This window comes from Protomyctophum parallelum (assembly GCF_964188405.1).
Source record: "Protomyctophum parallelum genome assembly, chromosome: 16".
Lineage (NCBI taxonomy): Eukaryota > Metazoa > Chordata > Actinopteri > Myctophiformes > Myctophidae > Protomyctophum > Protomyctophum parallelum.
The window spans coordinates 5341924-5359236 of NC_139711.1; the positions used below are offsets into that span (position 1 = coordinate 5341924).

The 17313-nt window shown below is 44.5% G+C and overlaps 1 protein-coding gene across 1 annotated transcript in view; it reads right to left on the bottom strand.

Annotated features, from left to right (window-relative positions):
• Positions 1 to 403: 403 nt before the first annotated feature.
• LOC310873388 (uncharacterized protein) overlaps positions 404 to 17313 on the bottom strand; it is a 74936-nt gene continuing 58026 nt past the window's right edge. The window contains 16 exon segments of the mRNA XM_083785757.1: positions 404 to 1565; positions 1817 to 3391; positions 4706 to 4807; positions 5071 to 5480; positions 5651 to 5746; positions 6096 to 6179; positions 7859 to 8073; positions 8553 to 8625; positions 8628 to 8728; positions 9840 to 9921; positions 10519 to 10666; positions 11623 to 11845; positions 12325 to 12390; positions 13137 to 13266; positions 13770 to 13821; positions 15013 to 15110. Of these exon segments, the coding sequence (XP_083641883.1) occupies positions 3268 to 3391; positions 4706 to 4807; positions 5071 to 5480; positions 5651 to 5746; positions 6096 to 6179; positions 7859 to 8073; positions 8553 to 8625; positions 8628 to 8728; positions 9840 to 9921; positions 10519 to 10666; positions 11623 to 11845; positions 12325 to 12390; positions 13137 to 13266; positions 13770 to 13821; positions 15013 to 15110 (2004 nt within the window). The 3' untranslated portion in view covers positions 404 to 1565; positions 1817 to 3267.

Here is a 17313-nt window from a genome sequence, read left to right on the forward strand (position 1 = left end):
TTGTACAAGTGAGATTAGTATGAGGATACAAAAAAAAGGATTATATTATAATCATACAAAATAATGGTTATGATAGTAATTGCAATAATAGAAAAACAACAAAAAAAACAAAAAAAACACATTCTCAGGGTGTCTCAGAAACTGTGAAAATAAAACAGGGAAGCCAAACGTGTCGTTTGAAATAATTTAAATGTTTCTGACATTCATTCCTTCGGAGATTTTATATATATTCACATACATACACATGTGTATATATATATATATATAGTAGTGCCTTTTTTTTTAGAAAAGAAAATGACAAACACACAAGGGCTGCATTCTCTGAATGCTGTGCAAATAACAGGTATATACACCCTCCCTCCCTCCCTCCTCCCCCCCCCCCCCCCCCCCCTCCACACTACCATGCCGACATTTCTCACCGACGCAGACACATACTGTACACACGTCTGTGTGCATTATCACGCTCACACACATTCACAAAGCCTCTGTTCGCAGGCTCGTTCAGAGCATTTTTCTAAAAAACAGAAATGCCATAAGCCACCATAAACAAGACAACGGGCTGCTGGGCTCTTAATCTCTATACGAAGAGGAAGCGTGTATGAACAAAGTAAGTATCAAAGTTGTGACACATACTGGCCAGTCCACATCCATCTCCAGGCGTGGCCTGCCTCACATGGTCATTCTCCTAGCCCCTTTCCTAAATGCAATCATCACTGACTGGACACAGCAAAAAAAGCCTTTTTACTTTTAGTGTTATCCTTCCCCAACTAGGTCAGGAAACTGATGCTTTTTTTCCCCCCTCCATCAACTGACCACAGAGACCAGGATATCCCACGAATCACAAGCCACTTTAAATATATAATAAGACCTACAAATTAGAACTGGGTACCCGCCAAAGTACTCGGCAGAGTAAATATACCCACCACAGCCAAACAATACCAGCATTTGGCTCTAGCTAACAAAGGGTGGACTAAACACCAGAATAAAGACAAAGGAGAAGGCAATATGAAGAAAAAAAAGGAAATAAAAAAAGAAAAGCCTTTCAGGCGTTGGGGCAAATCATCTGCGTCTCACCCACAACAAGTTGGGACTTTTTGAAGCAAAATTTTATCTGCAGTTCTTAACTGTGTGATCTGCCTTCCTCAATCCATCTCCAACCACGAAATAAAAGCTCACAGGGGTGAGACGTCTTTCCGTGGACAGGAAAGACCGTCTATAGCCCAATTCACACTTGGATGCGACTATACTAGCTCACAACACACTGACATCCCCGTGAGCTTGTAGGTCTGCCATTCTCGGGTGTGTGCCACTGATGTGCAACCAAGCAACCCTCTCATTGTGTGAGCTGTTCATTTTCGGTTCAAACTACCTGCCCTTCGTCAACTAATAAGTACAACTCTGCATTGGTAGCATTTGGCAAGACAACTTTAGAAGCTACGATCATCGATCAAGTACTGAATGATGGATCATCTTGATGCACTTTGGCAACATCGGCCTTCACTGGCAACCATGTTAGCCCCTCTATCTCGCTTCACGGATGTTGCTAAATGACCGCTTAACTCATTCTGACCTGAGATCAGATTCATACGAGGTTTCCGCCGGACACACGCTGGTCTGACGAACCCATTCTGACCTGAGATCAGATCATAAAAATGTCAGTCGCTCTTCGATTTTTCAAAAATAGCAGACCTACAAGCTCGTATCGCGCCACTCGGTGGCGCGATATGAGCTTGTAGATCTGCTATTTTTAAATAGCTAAAGCATGACATGATGCTGACACCAAAATGGGTGCCCGGTCAGAATGGGTTAAATCTACTCCAGCTAGATTCTAGAATACTGGGAAACATGCCTTGATGGTGTCAGGTAAATCCTTACAAACTGCCACTCATTTACCAATAAGCAGGATGTGGTGTGCTGTATGCCTTTTCATCACATTCTGCATAGTGGTAAATGGTTAGGTTTTGTAGCTTTCCCCGATAGTGTCCTCTGGTCCAATCTGTAGAGGGAAAGAATATATAAATTGTCCGTGGCCAATCATGCTTTAGTTTTAGAGATGGGACACATCGCTGGACAAACCCAACCAAGTGCCTACCTATGTACCTACTGCCCCCATAAGTCCCCCAAAGATTGACAACACACACACACACACACACACACACACACACACACACACACACACACGTTGTGCTGCACTATATTCCAAGACTACTGTACCAAAAAGAAGCCACATTGAAACACAAGGAAACTGAAAAATGGGACTGCATTTCCCATGACCACCTTCTCATTAGGATATTGTCATAGACAATAGGACTTCACAGAAAAACGCTCCAAACGAGTCCAGACTTATTTTGCAGACAGGACACTACTGCATGTGAATCTATGACGTTTTTCTTCCTGAGAAAATAAAAACGGAGAACAGTGAGAGAAAAATGCCGAAGAGTGAGTTGTGAATTGAGTGAGTTGTGCCTTCAAATCGGTTTCATGTCAGCATCACTCAAACATAAGACTGTCTTTATCGCAGAGTTACAAGTGCTCAACTCTCCACTCAAATGTGATTTGAGTGAAACTCTAAAGTCATTTTTCATTCAAGAAATGTGGACATTACAGTGTCTCGCATACAAACGCGTGTGTATACAGGTTAAACAAGAACACACACACACGCACACACACACACACACACACAAACTATCTCTGCGGCTCAGTCATAAAACAAATCAGATGTCCCATCCACACCAGTCTCAAAATCTGACGGATAAACAACCAACTCGTATCGTTCTTTAGGCCCAATGGTATAGCTTGGAAGGGGGCTCGTTTGACTGGTCCTGTTTCCCACACACTCACGGCCTCACCGAAACAAGCGTTTAAAATGCCTGTTCTCAGTATGTCAAAAAAACAAACAAAAGAACACAGATGAAAAAGAACGCAGATAAAGAGTAAAGGTTTGTGAACCGGAAATTCTGAGTTCTGATGTTTTGTTTCTCCTTCTGTGGGTAGAAAGGAAAGCAAGCCCGAAACCGATGACGACAAACATTCCTCCGTGAAACACGCGAGGGCCTGCAGCTTAGAGAGCAGGTGAGGAAGCGTTGGGATCGTGTTGGAGAAAACGGGGGTCACGTTAGGATGTGATGTCATGTATGGCCAGCGGTGGGTCACGTGGGGGTGACTCACGCAGCCCTCGCAACGGCTCGTCTCGGACGACGAAGGCCATCGGAGGGGCGCGTGTTCTTTCAGTGGTGACGATTGCTCTCTTGAGTGGGAGTGCGGGAACTAGATGGACTTGGAGGAATCTTGTTTGCTGATGAGGACTTCGAGCAGGCGTAGTTTGGCCTTGATTCTCTTGTACTCCCGGTACTCCTCCAACATGGGCACGCGGTCCTCCTTCTGAACATTCCTACAGCAGGGCGACATTTTCATTAACGCATTCTGACCTGAGATCAGATTCTAAAAATGTCTATTACATCCTGACAGTTTCATTATTAACCCATTCTGACCTGAGACCAGATTCTAAAAGTGTCTTCGATTTTTCAAAAATAGCAGACCTACAAGCTCGTATCGCGCCACTCGGTGGCGCGATATGAGCTTGTAGATCTGCTATTTTTAAATAGCTAAAGCATAACATGATGCCGACACCAAAATGGGTGCCCGGTCAGAATGGGTTAACGCAACGCGCTGCTGCTTCCTGCATTATGTGCAAATTCTAAAACAGGTGGTACACAGAACCGTTGAGTGAGCGCTTCCAAACTCTTTGAAAACATTATCACCTGCACTTCTTAGCAGAAAAGTAGCTCAGTCATAACATGTCTAAGGTGGATTTCTATAAAACAGACACATTGCCGGTAGAAAGAGGATAATTCAAGCTTTCCATACAGCCGCAATGTTGGGGAGTTTAACCCATTCTGACCTGAGATCAGATTCATACGAGGTTTCCACTGGACACACACTGGTCTGATGAACCCATTCTGACCTGAGATCAGATTCTAGAAATGTCAGTCGCTCTTCGATTTTTCAAAAATAGCAGACCTACAAGCTCGTATCGCGCCACTCGGTGGCGCGATATGAGCTTGTAGATCTGCTATTTTTCAATAGCTAAAGCATAACATGATGCTGACACCAAAATGGGTGCCCGTTCAGAATGGGTTAACGTTGTACATTCAGATAGGACTTTTCTGTTTGGATGTATTGGGCTGTCAAAAGGCTGGTGTTGCAAATTGCGGCTAGGGTTTTCCAAAGTGTGTGTTGTGCGTGGCTATAGCTAGTTGTAGTTTTCAGCAGTTACATTACAGAGCTAAATCCATGATGTTTCAGTGGTACAAACTAGGGGTGCATGATTATGAAATCACGACAGACATATCTGCCGATTCCGATTCTGACCGATTCCGATATTATACAGAGGACCACATTGAAAACAAGCCTAGGGGCTTGGCCCAAAGCCTGTTAATAAAGTATTCAATCAATCACATAATAGCATAATACTTTTCCAAGTGTCTGTTTTCACGACTGAACGCCTACTGAATGAGACGAGTACCACAAATTTAAATATAGATTATTATAATTTCTTTGCTGGTGAAAACCGATGAAATAATAATAAAGTAGTATTTTGAGAGACCATTACGATACCGATATATCTTTTTTTATGGCTGATTATGGCCAATTCTGATTATGCTATAGTAGAAACAGTGGCACGGTGAGGTCGTTCTCCACCTACCTGCCGTTGTGCTGGTAGAAATCTTCTTCGAACTCTTTGATGGTTTTCCTTAATTTCTTCTTCTCTGCTCGGGCCTTCCACAGCTGTTCTAGCAGTTCTGGCCTGTGGGAAAGATGGTTTTGTACATGACATTTACATAACATTCGTACACTTTCGCTCATTATATATATACACACACACGATCACAAACATGCACGAGCATGTTCCTGTGTGCTTAAATGTGCATCTGTGCAAGTTAAGTCAACATTTGTGTTTTAATCACCCGCATGTGCATGGATCATGGTTTTGCATAAAGAGCAAGAGTATGTGAGGTGCATGTGTGTCTCTAAAGCACGTGCGTGTTTGCAGTGTGCACGTCTCCTTACATGGACGAGGCGTTGGAACTAGACAGCCTCAGGTCCAACGTCAGTTTCCCCGAGCCCTCCTCCAGCTTCGCTTTCATTGGACACTCCGTCTGGCCCTTGTCCCCGATTGGACATTCGCCCTGTCCCTCGGGCAGAGCGAACTTCGGGTTCTGGCTGCTCACTGGACCGGCCTCGGTTAGGGGGGACACGGGGGCCAGAGCCATGATGACCTCTGACCCGTCTCTGGGAACCTCCTCCTTCTTCTCCTCCTCCTCCAACTCCTCCTCCTCCTCCTCCTCCTCCACTCCCTGACCGCCAGCCTTCACCTCCTCCTCCTCCTCCTCTTCCTGGATCTCCTCACAGAAGTGGGAGGTCTCTCCTTCGATGATTGGCTGGAGGATCTGGCCACGCCTCTTACTTGTGGGAGACGCCTGGGAGAGAGAGAGAGAGGAGAAATTGAGGAGAGGCAATTCTACGCGTGGAAATAAAAGTTCAAACTGTAGGGAATTTCTACATTCATTTATTGAGGCGAACAAAATAAGACTACGGTAGTTTGATGTAGAATTCTTGCCAAATGTTTGTTTGTGTGTAATGAACATACTATAACGGGTGTGATGCTGACTCTGGTGAGCATCTGTTTGACCAGTCTGTAACGATCATACAGAGGTTTGACCACCAAACGATCCTCTCTGGTCGCCTGAGATGGAGAGAGACAGACAGCGAGAGAGAGAGAGAGATCAATAAAGTCATTTTTTATATGATGCATGATATTAGAGGACAGTTAACAGATATAAACACAAGACTGCGAAGGTGAAGGACAAAACGCAAGACTGTCAGTCAAGGTCTCTGAAGGCTAGCAGAGAAGGTACTATATCCATTCATCCAATTAGGTTGACGATGGTTCCACATCCTCCCCTCCCGGTGGGGCTCCTCACTGGCAGGTGGGTCAGTAGGATACAACTAACAGAAATGCATGCGGGAAGGAATCAATTGGCCACATCATCTACATCGGGGGGGGAGAAGAGAACGAGGTAATAATGACTTACAGGTCTTCCATGCAGGCCTTCATAGTGCAGTAGGTTCTTCTGTAGGACCATCTTCTCACACGACAGCTGTTCCTTGGTCATTGTCTACACAAACGAGACGGATGCTTACAATGAAACACTGTCATATTGTGAATGAAGAGTGAGCAGTACAGTATATACTTTGACATATGAAGAATAGAAACAATTAGGGATGCATGATTAACCCATTCTGACCTGAGATCAGATTCACACGAGGTTTCCACTGGACACACACTGGTCTGATGAACCCATTCTGACCTGAGATCAGATTCTAAAATGTCAGTCGCTCTTCGATTCTTCAAAAATAGCAGACCTACAAGCTCGTATCGCGCCACTCGGTGGCGCGATATGAGCTTGTAGATCTGCTATTTTTCAATAGCTAAAGCATAACATGATGCCAACACCAAAATGGGTGCCCGGTCAGAATGGGTTAATCGGTGGCATAATCGGAATCGGCCAGATCGACAATAAAAATGTCATATCGGTATCGGAACGGTTTTAGAATATTACAGATTATTTAATCGGTTTTCACCAGCAAATAGTTTTTTTAAATGAAAATGAGTTCAATATAAAATGTACCTCTAGTCTAGAACAAAAGCCAAATAAAATATGATGTAAAGTCTTAAGTAAAAATAAACTTTACATTTTTCTACATTTAATTTGTGTACTTGTAGACACTTGGAAAAGAGTATAGGCTATTTATTGATTGATTGATTGAATACTTATTTATTAATATATATTAACAGGCTTTGTGCCTAGAGGGCCTAGGATTGTTTTCAATGTGGTCCTCTGCATGATATCGGAATCAGTCAGAATCGGTATCGGCAGATATGACCCTGCAAATAATCGGAGATCGGTCATAATTTCATAATCGTGCACCCCTAGAAAAAAATAGCTATAAATAAACTATGCATACCGAGCGGGTATTACCAAAAGGTCTGCATATAGTTTGGCTGTGCGCATCGTCAGGCATGGAGTGTATTTTCAAAAGTCACACTTGTGTGAGCTTATCACCATACATAAATCATACATCAAATTCCGCTGATTCAGCTGAGCTCATCCAGACAGACACACATACACACAAAGCTAGCGCCACTCTAAAAAAGACGGAAAAAAAACTAAACAGAAAATGAATTTGCATATAATTATAGGCAAATGTTTTTGGTCCTATTAATGACATGGCAGCATAGGAGGCCTTAGCTATGTTTCACCAGTTTCAATTGAAACAGGCCTCCACCCTCAGGGGGGCCTCCAAGCTCCAACTGAACGTCAGGCGTCAGTCAACCCCCGCCACTCTTGGCCCTCTCTATCTCGCGCACTCACTGCCTTGCTCTCTCCCACAATGTTAAGTGACACCTCATTTTATGTTAATAACCTTGGTAAAATGTGCAGCATTGGGAGGTAAAGGGGAGACACTTTAATTGTGAAGGGACGACAGGATGAGGAGAGGTGGTGCTGTTGTTGTTGTTGCAAATTTCCGAGAGTAATGGCTGCGTGTGATATTGAACAGTCAATCTATTTGTACCAATACGGCTTTATCAACAAAATAATCATGTCAGGTATAGGTATATGGGGGGCCTCATATTTGGTCTCGATTCCTACATATTTTGCTCTTTGGTCCAGATTCCTAAGGCCGCCCCTGAATGGCAGGTTGAGAGTCATGTCGATAATCATTGCTCATGGAGCTCAGAACTGTATCACGGCATGTTTCTCCAGAACCTCATGCAGGGTCACAGTGTGCTGACCTTGACGTCGTCGGGCCAGCCGTCCTCCTGTCTCTTCCCTCTGACCCTCCGCTGGATCAGCTCCAGGGTCTCCTCTTTGGTGGGCCGCTGGCCCCGCCCCTCCCCCGGCGCGTCGTGGGCGGCGTGGTCCAGCGTGGAGCCAAAGCTCTTAGGCAGGGTGTTACTGCGAGGGCGAGTCAGCGGGCCGAGCTCGCTCTCAGCGCGGTGTTTAGCATCTGGAGAAGAGAGAGAGAGAGAGCAGAGCTTCAGCCCATCTTCATCACTGAACATCAACAACCACTGGACAGCTGAGGCATGCAGGAGGGTTGATGGGACAGCTGCCATGGTGACAAGCAGCCAATCACAAATGCAAGAGATAGAGGGAAGCCCGCCCACAGAGCACGCAATCACACGCACAGTGAATGACACCACAGCTACCACACAGTCACACGACACCAAGTCCAAACCTTACCACCACAAGGCCAACAAACAAACATACCAAAGGAAACAAAATCAGAACAAACAACAGGACATTCTCCCCACGGTGCACGGTCAAAAACAATCAAAGCTACTTTGCGGGGTCAGTGTAAGCCCGTGAAGTAGCGTGCGTGTCACAGAGTTACCACTGGGTACGTTGTGAAGTGTAGTAACATTGTAAAGTAAAGGGTACATATATGTAGTTATGTTTTCTACTTACTGAGGGTTGGGTACTTACTGAGGTGGTACTGTTTAGAGCAGAGGCCAGAGTAGGGGTGAGGCTGGGGGACAAGCGTGTGATGGGGGGGCGTGTGGGAGAGGAGAAGGAGGGGGAGGGGGGGTGGTGGCGTCTGTGTGAATGGAGCAACGCCTGGTGCCTCAAGGTGCTTCGGGGCAATAGGTGGTGCTGGCGTCCTGGTTGGCCCAATCAGTCAATCAATCAACACGGCCGGTGGGCGGGAGTAGGAGGGAGGAAGCAGGAGAGCGGGTGTTGCCGTTAATTGGTCTGGTTTATTGATTGGTTTGATTGTTTTTAAACAGAGAGAGAAGAGGAATAGAGAGAGAAGCGCTTCGGGGCCTCCTTGCAAAGGAGAGCTGGCGCCATCACAAGGACAGACAAACTTGTACACCGGGAGCCTCTGTACGGGAAGGTTGAAACCGCATACAATCTATCCCACCCATGTACACTCATGTACACTCATGTACACTCATCAAGGGTATTCAATTTGCTCACGCGTACCAAAATTACTAGAAGTGTAGAACAATTCCTGCAACTTAGGTAGACTCTGGTTTTAGACTTGCATTATAAGACCAATTTCAGGGCCTCTCTCTTCTCGTAGACAAGAGTTCAAATGTGGTACCTCTAAGGCGCCTACCATAATGAGCACAGTGCTGTTCAGCGAGTAACCCGGTTTCATTTCCGGACAGCCACACCATTTGCTGAATCATCTCCTACTCTCTCTCTCTCCCCGCATTTTCTGTCTCTCTCCACTGTCGCTCTCAAAAAACGCGGGGGAAAAAAATCCCAATAATTATTTTAAGAAAGAAAGAAATAATACGAAAACAGTTATTTGGTATCTAGGGGGGTCAGAATCAAAATTTAAGGTAGCTTCAGATCTACCAGCAGTTAAGCATGATGGTAAAATAAAGAAATGAGAGCGCAGGCCGTTCAAATAGTTTATAATACAATAGGTACCATTATGGTTGAGCATGCTGAATGCACGCCTGTGGAAGCAGATGATGGAATCACAAGGAAGCACTGTCTTAATGGGGTCCCCAAAATGGAGCGTGTGTGTGTGTGTGTGTGTGTGTGTGTGTGTGTGTGTGTGAGGCCAGCATGCATGCAGTGTTGCACCATCACAGAGGTCAAGGGTTAGAAGTGAGGAGGTCAAGCTGCCCGATGAGGAACAGGATGCCACACGGACAATCAACCCAGGACACACACACGCGCACGCGCGCACACACACACACACACACACACACACACACACACACACGCACACGCACACACACACACACACAATACCTTTGATCTGCCTGCGTATCTTGGTGAGGTCAGTCATCCACTTGAGAACTTTGGGGTTAGCTGCCTTGTCTCCATGAGAGGGCTGCGGAAAGCATGGATAACGCTTATGAACATGAACACTTCAAATGTTCCAATACAGTATCCTCATCTTATACAGTATTTCGCTGAACAACATGCTTTCATAGATGACATGCTGACCTCTATGGAATCAAAACCACTGGAATCAGTTGTATTGACTGAGCACTGTAATCTACAATTCTTTTATCCCACCATTTTTGCAACACATTTTCTTTCACCCAATGTCAATTATCTAATCGATCCTCGGCTCTACACTCCCTCCGCCAACTGGGGAGAGCAACGGACTGATATCATGCTTCCTTCAATGCATGAGGAGTCCAAGCCACTTCTTTAACCTGACAGGGGGGGAGTTTCCCCGGTTGGACGTGGCGCGTGGAAGGAACACGTTATTCCAACCAGTTCCTTTCCCCTCCATCAGGTGGCCATGGGGAGGCAGTATAGAGACCAAGATTACTGCATTGTTTTTTGTAATCCACATGTCAATAACAGAGATAAGATCGGACATATAATGAAAAAAAGAAGAAAATAATATGCTATTCTTTCAGTAAAAATGCTATTCTTTGGTCAGCATGTCACACTCCATTACATAGACGTTCTTTACCTTGTAGTTCCTCTCCTTCTCAAACTGATCTTCAAACTGTTTGATCTTCTTCTTCAGGTGCTGCAGTTTCTTGGTGAGCTGGTGGGACACAGAGTCCCCTCCTCTGATGGGATGAGCCTCTTTGGAGCCAAATGATGCTCGGCGGGGCCTGCATGTATGTTACACAATATAGAATCGTTGCTGTCGGGATGGAAACCTCATAACTCCATTTTTGAGGTTTTTGTTTTGAAAATATTGAACCAATGGAAAGTAGTAAAAACATGTCTGCTAAAGCAACTAACTCCACGACCTCTCCCCCTCTCATGGAAGTAAATGACAATATATAAAGTTACACCAACTTTGATGAGGCAGTATTGCTTTGTTTAAAAAAAATATAAGGTTTTCTTTATTTCCTGAACAATGTATATTTTTCATTTCCTGAAAAATGAACATTTTGGAGTTATGAGGTTTCCTCCCGACAGCAGAGATATAGGTGTTAGAATGTAAGTAAAGGGATATATATACAATATATGGTTTAAGACAGTGTTAAGGCCCCACTACTATATTATTACAGTTTCAGGTTTTTTTTTTTTTACTCTTTCAGCGCCACCTGGTGGTCACCAGTTTAGGCTTTGAGTGCAAATTCTCCCATTATAAAGAAAGAAAGTTTATTTATTTTTTAATTCCCAAGGGAAGACGTCTTGTCGTCAGGGGCATCCGGTACTTAACCCATTCTGACCGGGCACCCATTTTGGTGTCAGCATCATGTTATGCTTTAGCTATTTAAAAATAGCAGATCTACAAGCTCATATCGCGCCACCGAGTGGCGCGATACGAGCTTGTAGGTCTGCTATTTTTGAAAAATCGAAGAGCGACTGACATTTTTAGAATCTGATCTCAGGTCAGAATGGGTTCATCAGACCAGTGTGTGTCCGGTGGAAACCTCGTATGAATCTGATCTCAGGTCAGAATGGGTTAATTGGCAATTAGACGTCTAGACGTTTATGGCTACCAAAACAGTTGTTAAAGTGCAACTCCCGTATTTTGTTACAGCTCGTTTCATTACAAAACGTCTAAAGTGTTGTCGTTATCACACGATGCTGCGTCGCGGCAGTGCTCGCTCACCTCTGTGTCTTGGTGGGCGAGATGGCGTCGGGGTCCTGATGCAGGAACCGATGGGCGCCGTGCGCCCCGAAGTCCAGGAAGCGGCGAGCCAGCAGGTGCTCCTCGTCCTCCTCGTCCAGCGGCAGGGGAGGCAGTTGCACCATGCGGCCGGCCAGCGGGGACAGCTGAGCTTCCCCGCTCTCGCTGTCGTCCTGCCAGGACGCCCTGTAGGCTGGCACTGGGTCTGTGTGACGGGGAGAGATGGAGAGGACCGTTGAACAGGCCGCATAGAGTGGCTACACGCGTACAAACGAGCATGCACACACAGTTACACACACACACGGACGGACAGAGGTTAGGAATAAAAAGCTAATTGTCTTAGCCAGGGTGGATTTGAGATGGAGCAGACGGTCAAAAAACACGTGCGTGCTCCTTCTTGGCTCTCTCCTCAAACTGCACTAGCACTACAGTTGAGGCAACAAGGTTATGGTAACGTGACAAGAGTAGAATACGAAGAGTCTTCGAGAGAGAGAGGATGAGGAATGGAAGAAAGGCCTGAGAGGAAGTGTTTTAGTGGTTAGAGAGATGTTCTGATGGAAGGTTACAGATGCGAGGCTGAATGGATTTACAGTACAGATGAACCTGAATGAATGGGATACAGTGAGGGAAAGAGAGAGAGAGAGAGAGAGAGAGAGAGAGGTGGCTGGATGGCATACGACTTACCGTGGCCTTCCCTCTGTAGGTGCATACATGAGAAATCTATTAGGTGGAGATGGGAGGGGGGTGATGCTGGTCGGAGTGGAGGCGAGGGAGATGCAGAGAAGAAGAGACCAAGAGACGGACAGAGAAAGAGAGAGAGAAAGAGAAAGAAAGAAACAGAGAGATAGTGGAGATAGTGGAGATTTGTGGTGAGGTGACAATCATTCATTCATAGTCATTCACTCACTGGCTGTCTTCATTTAAAAACAATCAAAGAAACAATATAATACACATCCTCCGTTTGTTTGTGCCGTGCCAAAAAACATTTATTTGCGACAGAACAGCACGTTTCGACTTCGGTCTTTTTTACAAGATACTTTTACAAGAAGACTGGAGGGTCGAAACATCGTAGAATGTGCTAAATACTACTTATACAGCTCAAAGAATAGCAGGGAATGCAACGGAATAGCGTCATATAATTTGCGTCATGTGATTTTGTTTACCTCGATCTCAAAGTCTGCTATTCAAAATTCATTATCCTAAAATGACAATGTACTTGTGCTACTGTATCTAGCATGTCTGTGTGTGGATTATGTAAGGTTAAGGGACATGCCATCACGTTTGAGGAGACAAAAGGTTTCACCTCTCACTGAAAAAACAAACTAGATTCCCCTCTTATCTTTCTATACGACTAGACTCTCTCCCTGCTTTCCCCTGAGAACTACCAGCCTGAATATTTTAATGTACTTCTCCGATGAGCTCATGTACCAAACGTCCAATTTAAGTTTACAATTACAAGTCAATTCCATAGACAGGACTATTATATAAATATATACCTTCCCACTGATTGTCAGGGAAGAGCTGAAGGTGGGGGGAGTAGCCCATGTTTGGTTGGCATTGTGGCAAATGGTTCCTATTGGCCTCGCTGGTGTTGGCATTCTGGTCACACAGAGGGGACTCCGGGTCCTAGAATGGGAGAGAGAGAGAGGAACATGATGTGAGAAGAAAGGAGGGTTAGAAGGTGATGAAGCAAGTGGCTATAAAGGGGCATACAGGGATTTACAGAGAGATGCATTGAAGGGCAGGGCAACAGATCATTGTAAAGGGGAGTTTGAACAACTACGTCTGGCCCACCCCTCTCAACATTCAGCCGAGCGGTTTCGCGATGTCAGGAGCGGAGGACGTCCACTCTGAAATGATTTTGAATGCTAGAATGCCACGTCCATTTGTAGGCCAATATTATAGTCAAGAGTGCTGGCACTGTGCACTGCTACCTGTAGGGTCATCTTTTGCCATAAAATCATATGAAAAAAGAAAGATATTTTAAGATATTGACTAGTATCTGTAAACATTTTTTATAATCTCATGCCATTCATCACAATATACCCAGCCATGGACATGCATGAGAACACCGAAGCATAGTCTGCTTGAAATGAATAAATAACAACAATGATTATGTTTGTACTTACACAGCTCATGATGTCAGACTGTCCCATGTTATCACAGGGTTGACTGTCCTTCCTACAAACATAGAAGACTGATGTCATCAACATGCGTACATAACAACAATGACCAATACCTGAATACGAAGTACTAAGGTTACAAATATGAGTTCAAAACCTTTCTACAATTTTGACATTTCCTGGGACACATTTAATACCAAGAACAAATGTATTGTGTAAAGTGTCAGGCATCAATACAACAACAACTATTCTTTCATTTGTTTTCACAAACTGCCATGAAAAGGTATAATAGTGAATGTAATGTAATGTTTATGTGAGCAGTGGAGTGCGTCATGATGGCTTACCATACTGTCTTTAGCACACTAGGAAGGGCATGAGCCAGTGTATGTATGTATGTATGTATGTATGTACAGTATGTGTGTGTGTGTGTGTGTGTGTGTGTGTGTGTGTGTGTGTGTGTGTGTGTGTGTGTGTGTGTGTTCGCACTTGCACGCACATGTGTCCATTTAAATACAGTAAATGAGCCAACAACTATGTTAAATTGATTATCTAGCGTGACAGCACGTCAAGTGATCCATGCATCGGCAAAGACCCAAGGAAAAATGGCTGCCTCATGTTTGTGCTCGTTTGTGTGAGAGATTCTAAGATTACGTGTGCGTCTGGAAACCGTGACACTGTGACTGATGACACCCCAAGAAGAATAAAGCTGTCTGCATCACTCACTCTCCTTGAAACCAAAGATCTATAAACATGGTGCCCCAGGCCGTTCCTTTGACCTTTAGGTGACTTGTGCACAAATAACATTGTCTGCAAGGCTTTAAGCAACTAGTCGACCATTCAACTAGTCGACTAGTAACTCCACTAGTTGACCTTGTTGGCACTAGTTGAGTAGTTGATGAGAAAATATATATTTCCCACGTTCCCCCCTCAAGATCAGCTAGAATGCTATATTATAGTCACCAATGTACAGGGTCTTTTTTACATAATAGGTGGTTAAACAACTAGTCCACTAGTAAACTACAGTAGGCAACTAGTCAACTAGTCAAAATCACTAGATCTGAAAGCCCTACTGTGTATGTTCTTTCTAAAATTGTCCTATCACCCGGCCGTGCTGAAGAAAAAAGAAAAAGAGCTGTGAGTTGTGTCATCTCTCGTTTCACCCGGACGAGAAACGACTACAGGCCTGAAGCTAAAGATGATACTCTGGTCACCCATCCTTACAATCAACTAACACATCATATCCACCCACCTGGCAGTGTTAATGTTGTTCTCAGCGTCGATGAGGGCCTCTGTGTCCATATCCATCCCTGAGCTGTCCTCTAGGGCGGCGCTAGAGCACTCCACAGCCTGCCAGAAAAGAAAAGTAATTGGTTTTTTTTTAATGTAATGAAAAACCAGATCCACACACACACACACACACACACACACACACACACACACACACACACACACTCTCTCTCTCTCTCTCTCTCTCTCTACAGGGAAGATTGTAAAAACGTCTCATCTCAAAGCAAACAAAAGAGGGAAAGAAGAAACAACTAGACTACAGAGTTTAAGAACGGGGTGGGTCTCCCTGTCCACTCTTCGCCTATATGCATGCAGAGATTAAAATAGGGTGCATTTTGCATCCCAAAACGCAGTCTAAGGGACGCAATAAAACAACGACCTCTGCATCCACGGGATGCACTACTGTACTGTTTTTTATTCTAGTTTATTTTGCTATAGCTTTAGCTATAATAATAATTTCTTCTTCTGTTTTCTACATGAATATAACCACATTATAACCATATAAAATGAAATGGGAGTTAAATACTGCAATTTGTAAAAAAATTGCAAAATATGACTCCTAAATGTCGTTGAAGTGGGACTCATAAAATGTCCCTGGGACTCATCTAAAAAGACCATCCCGGGACTCATTACATTGAAAACCTATTTACATCACTGTGCGCGTGAACAGACCACATTATACAGACTGGCAGCTTGTCAATGAGTGTGAAGGCCTACGTCTTGTGTTTCGTGTGTGCATAACTTCCTTCAGCCAGTGTTTCCATGTCTGCTTATTATAAGCGACCTTTGGCATGTTTTTCTGTAAAGTCGCTTGTAAATAAATGATTGGTAGTTTCTGGGGGGGTTTTTTTGGGCATCCATTTGAAAATATTTTGTGCAATTTAGCTGTGGCCAAAATAGAGTCAGCTGACACCGGCGGGGGTCAAAGTGTCAAAGGGTCAGGATAACAATCCCCCCCCACCCCTCTAACCACAAGGCTATAGGATTGGCCCCCTCTCGACAATACACACTCCAGTTATAGGAAGGTGGATAGATTTGATGAAAATGCTATTCTCTACATGCTTAGATTTACAACTAAGAACAAAAGTTTCACTTTCCCTTTCTCCATTGCAGGCGTTCACGGCCAGAGATGGCTTTGTTTCATGACATCATGCATGAAGAGACTAAGTTACAGGCCTACTTTTGAGCGCACAGACTTACAGACAGACAGACAGACAAGGAGAGGCCAAGCCATCTGCTCTAGATGGCTTGGCCTTTGGCCACGTCGTAAAAAAAACACCCACACACCAGACGCCACGCCAATAAATGCAATTTAATGCTTGTTTGAAGTGAAAATGAGAAAGCTCTTTCTGTTGCTGCATGGCAGAGTGTACTTGTTTAACCACATGTATGTACCATTGGTTCCATAATGATTCATACTCCTATTTTACCGCTGTTTCGGCGCTGTAGTGCCGAAATGATTTCGGCTCGTCAGAAAATGTCAGTAGCACCGAAGAGCCGACTTTAGGACGGTACGCCCCCACCCCCCCCCCCCCCCCCCCCGAACCCCAAATGACGTCACATTGTAGGCACTACAGAGCCGAAACGACTTTTATTCGGCTCTAAAATAGGAGTATGAATCGGCCCTAAGAAGTCTGTGACAGCCCTCTAGTTTATTCCTGCAGAAAAATGTGATCTATGGAGGCCCAGTAGAACAAGGACATACTGTGTTTATCAAATAGCCTTGGAATGGGCCGACAGACTGACAACACAGACATGCAGCTAAACTACACATTATGAGTAGTGTAATAGACTAGAGATGCATCTGTCCCGGATGCATCTTCGATTGATTTTTATTCCATTCCATTCCATGACCCGAGGCCGATCCTACAAATGCCTTAAATGTTTAAAAGACAGCAGATGTACAAGCTTGCAGTGTGGCACGAAGTGACGTGCTGTGAGCTTGTATATCTGCTATTTTTGAATGGTCAACCCGAGTAGGGACACAGGAATGGACTGTGGATGAACTTGGTGTGGCAATGAGCAACAGAGACCAGTGGAAGCAGCTTGTGTCGCAGATCTCGAGGACACTCGAACGATGATGACGACGATTGAATGGTCAACGCAACAATCTAAACGGATGCTTCTCGAGGAAGTACCTGTATGTGATTCACTGACTTTGATTGTGAGATTGTACGAGTTTGAATGAAAGAATACATGCTTAAAACCCATTTTGGTGTTAGCATTACATTATGCTTTAGCTATTGAAAAATAGCAGATCTAC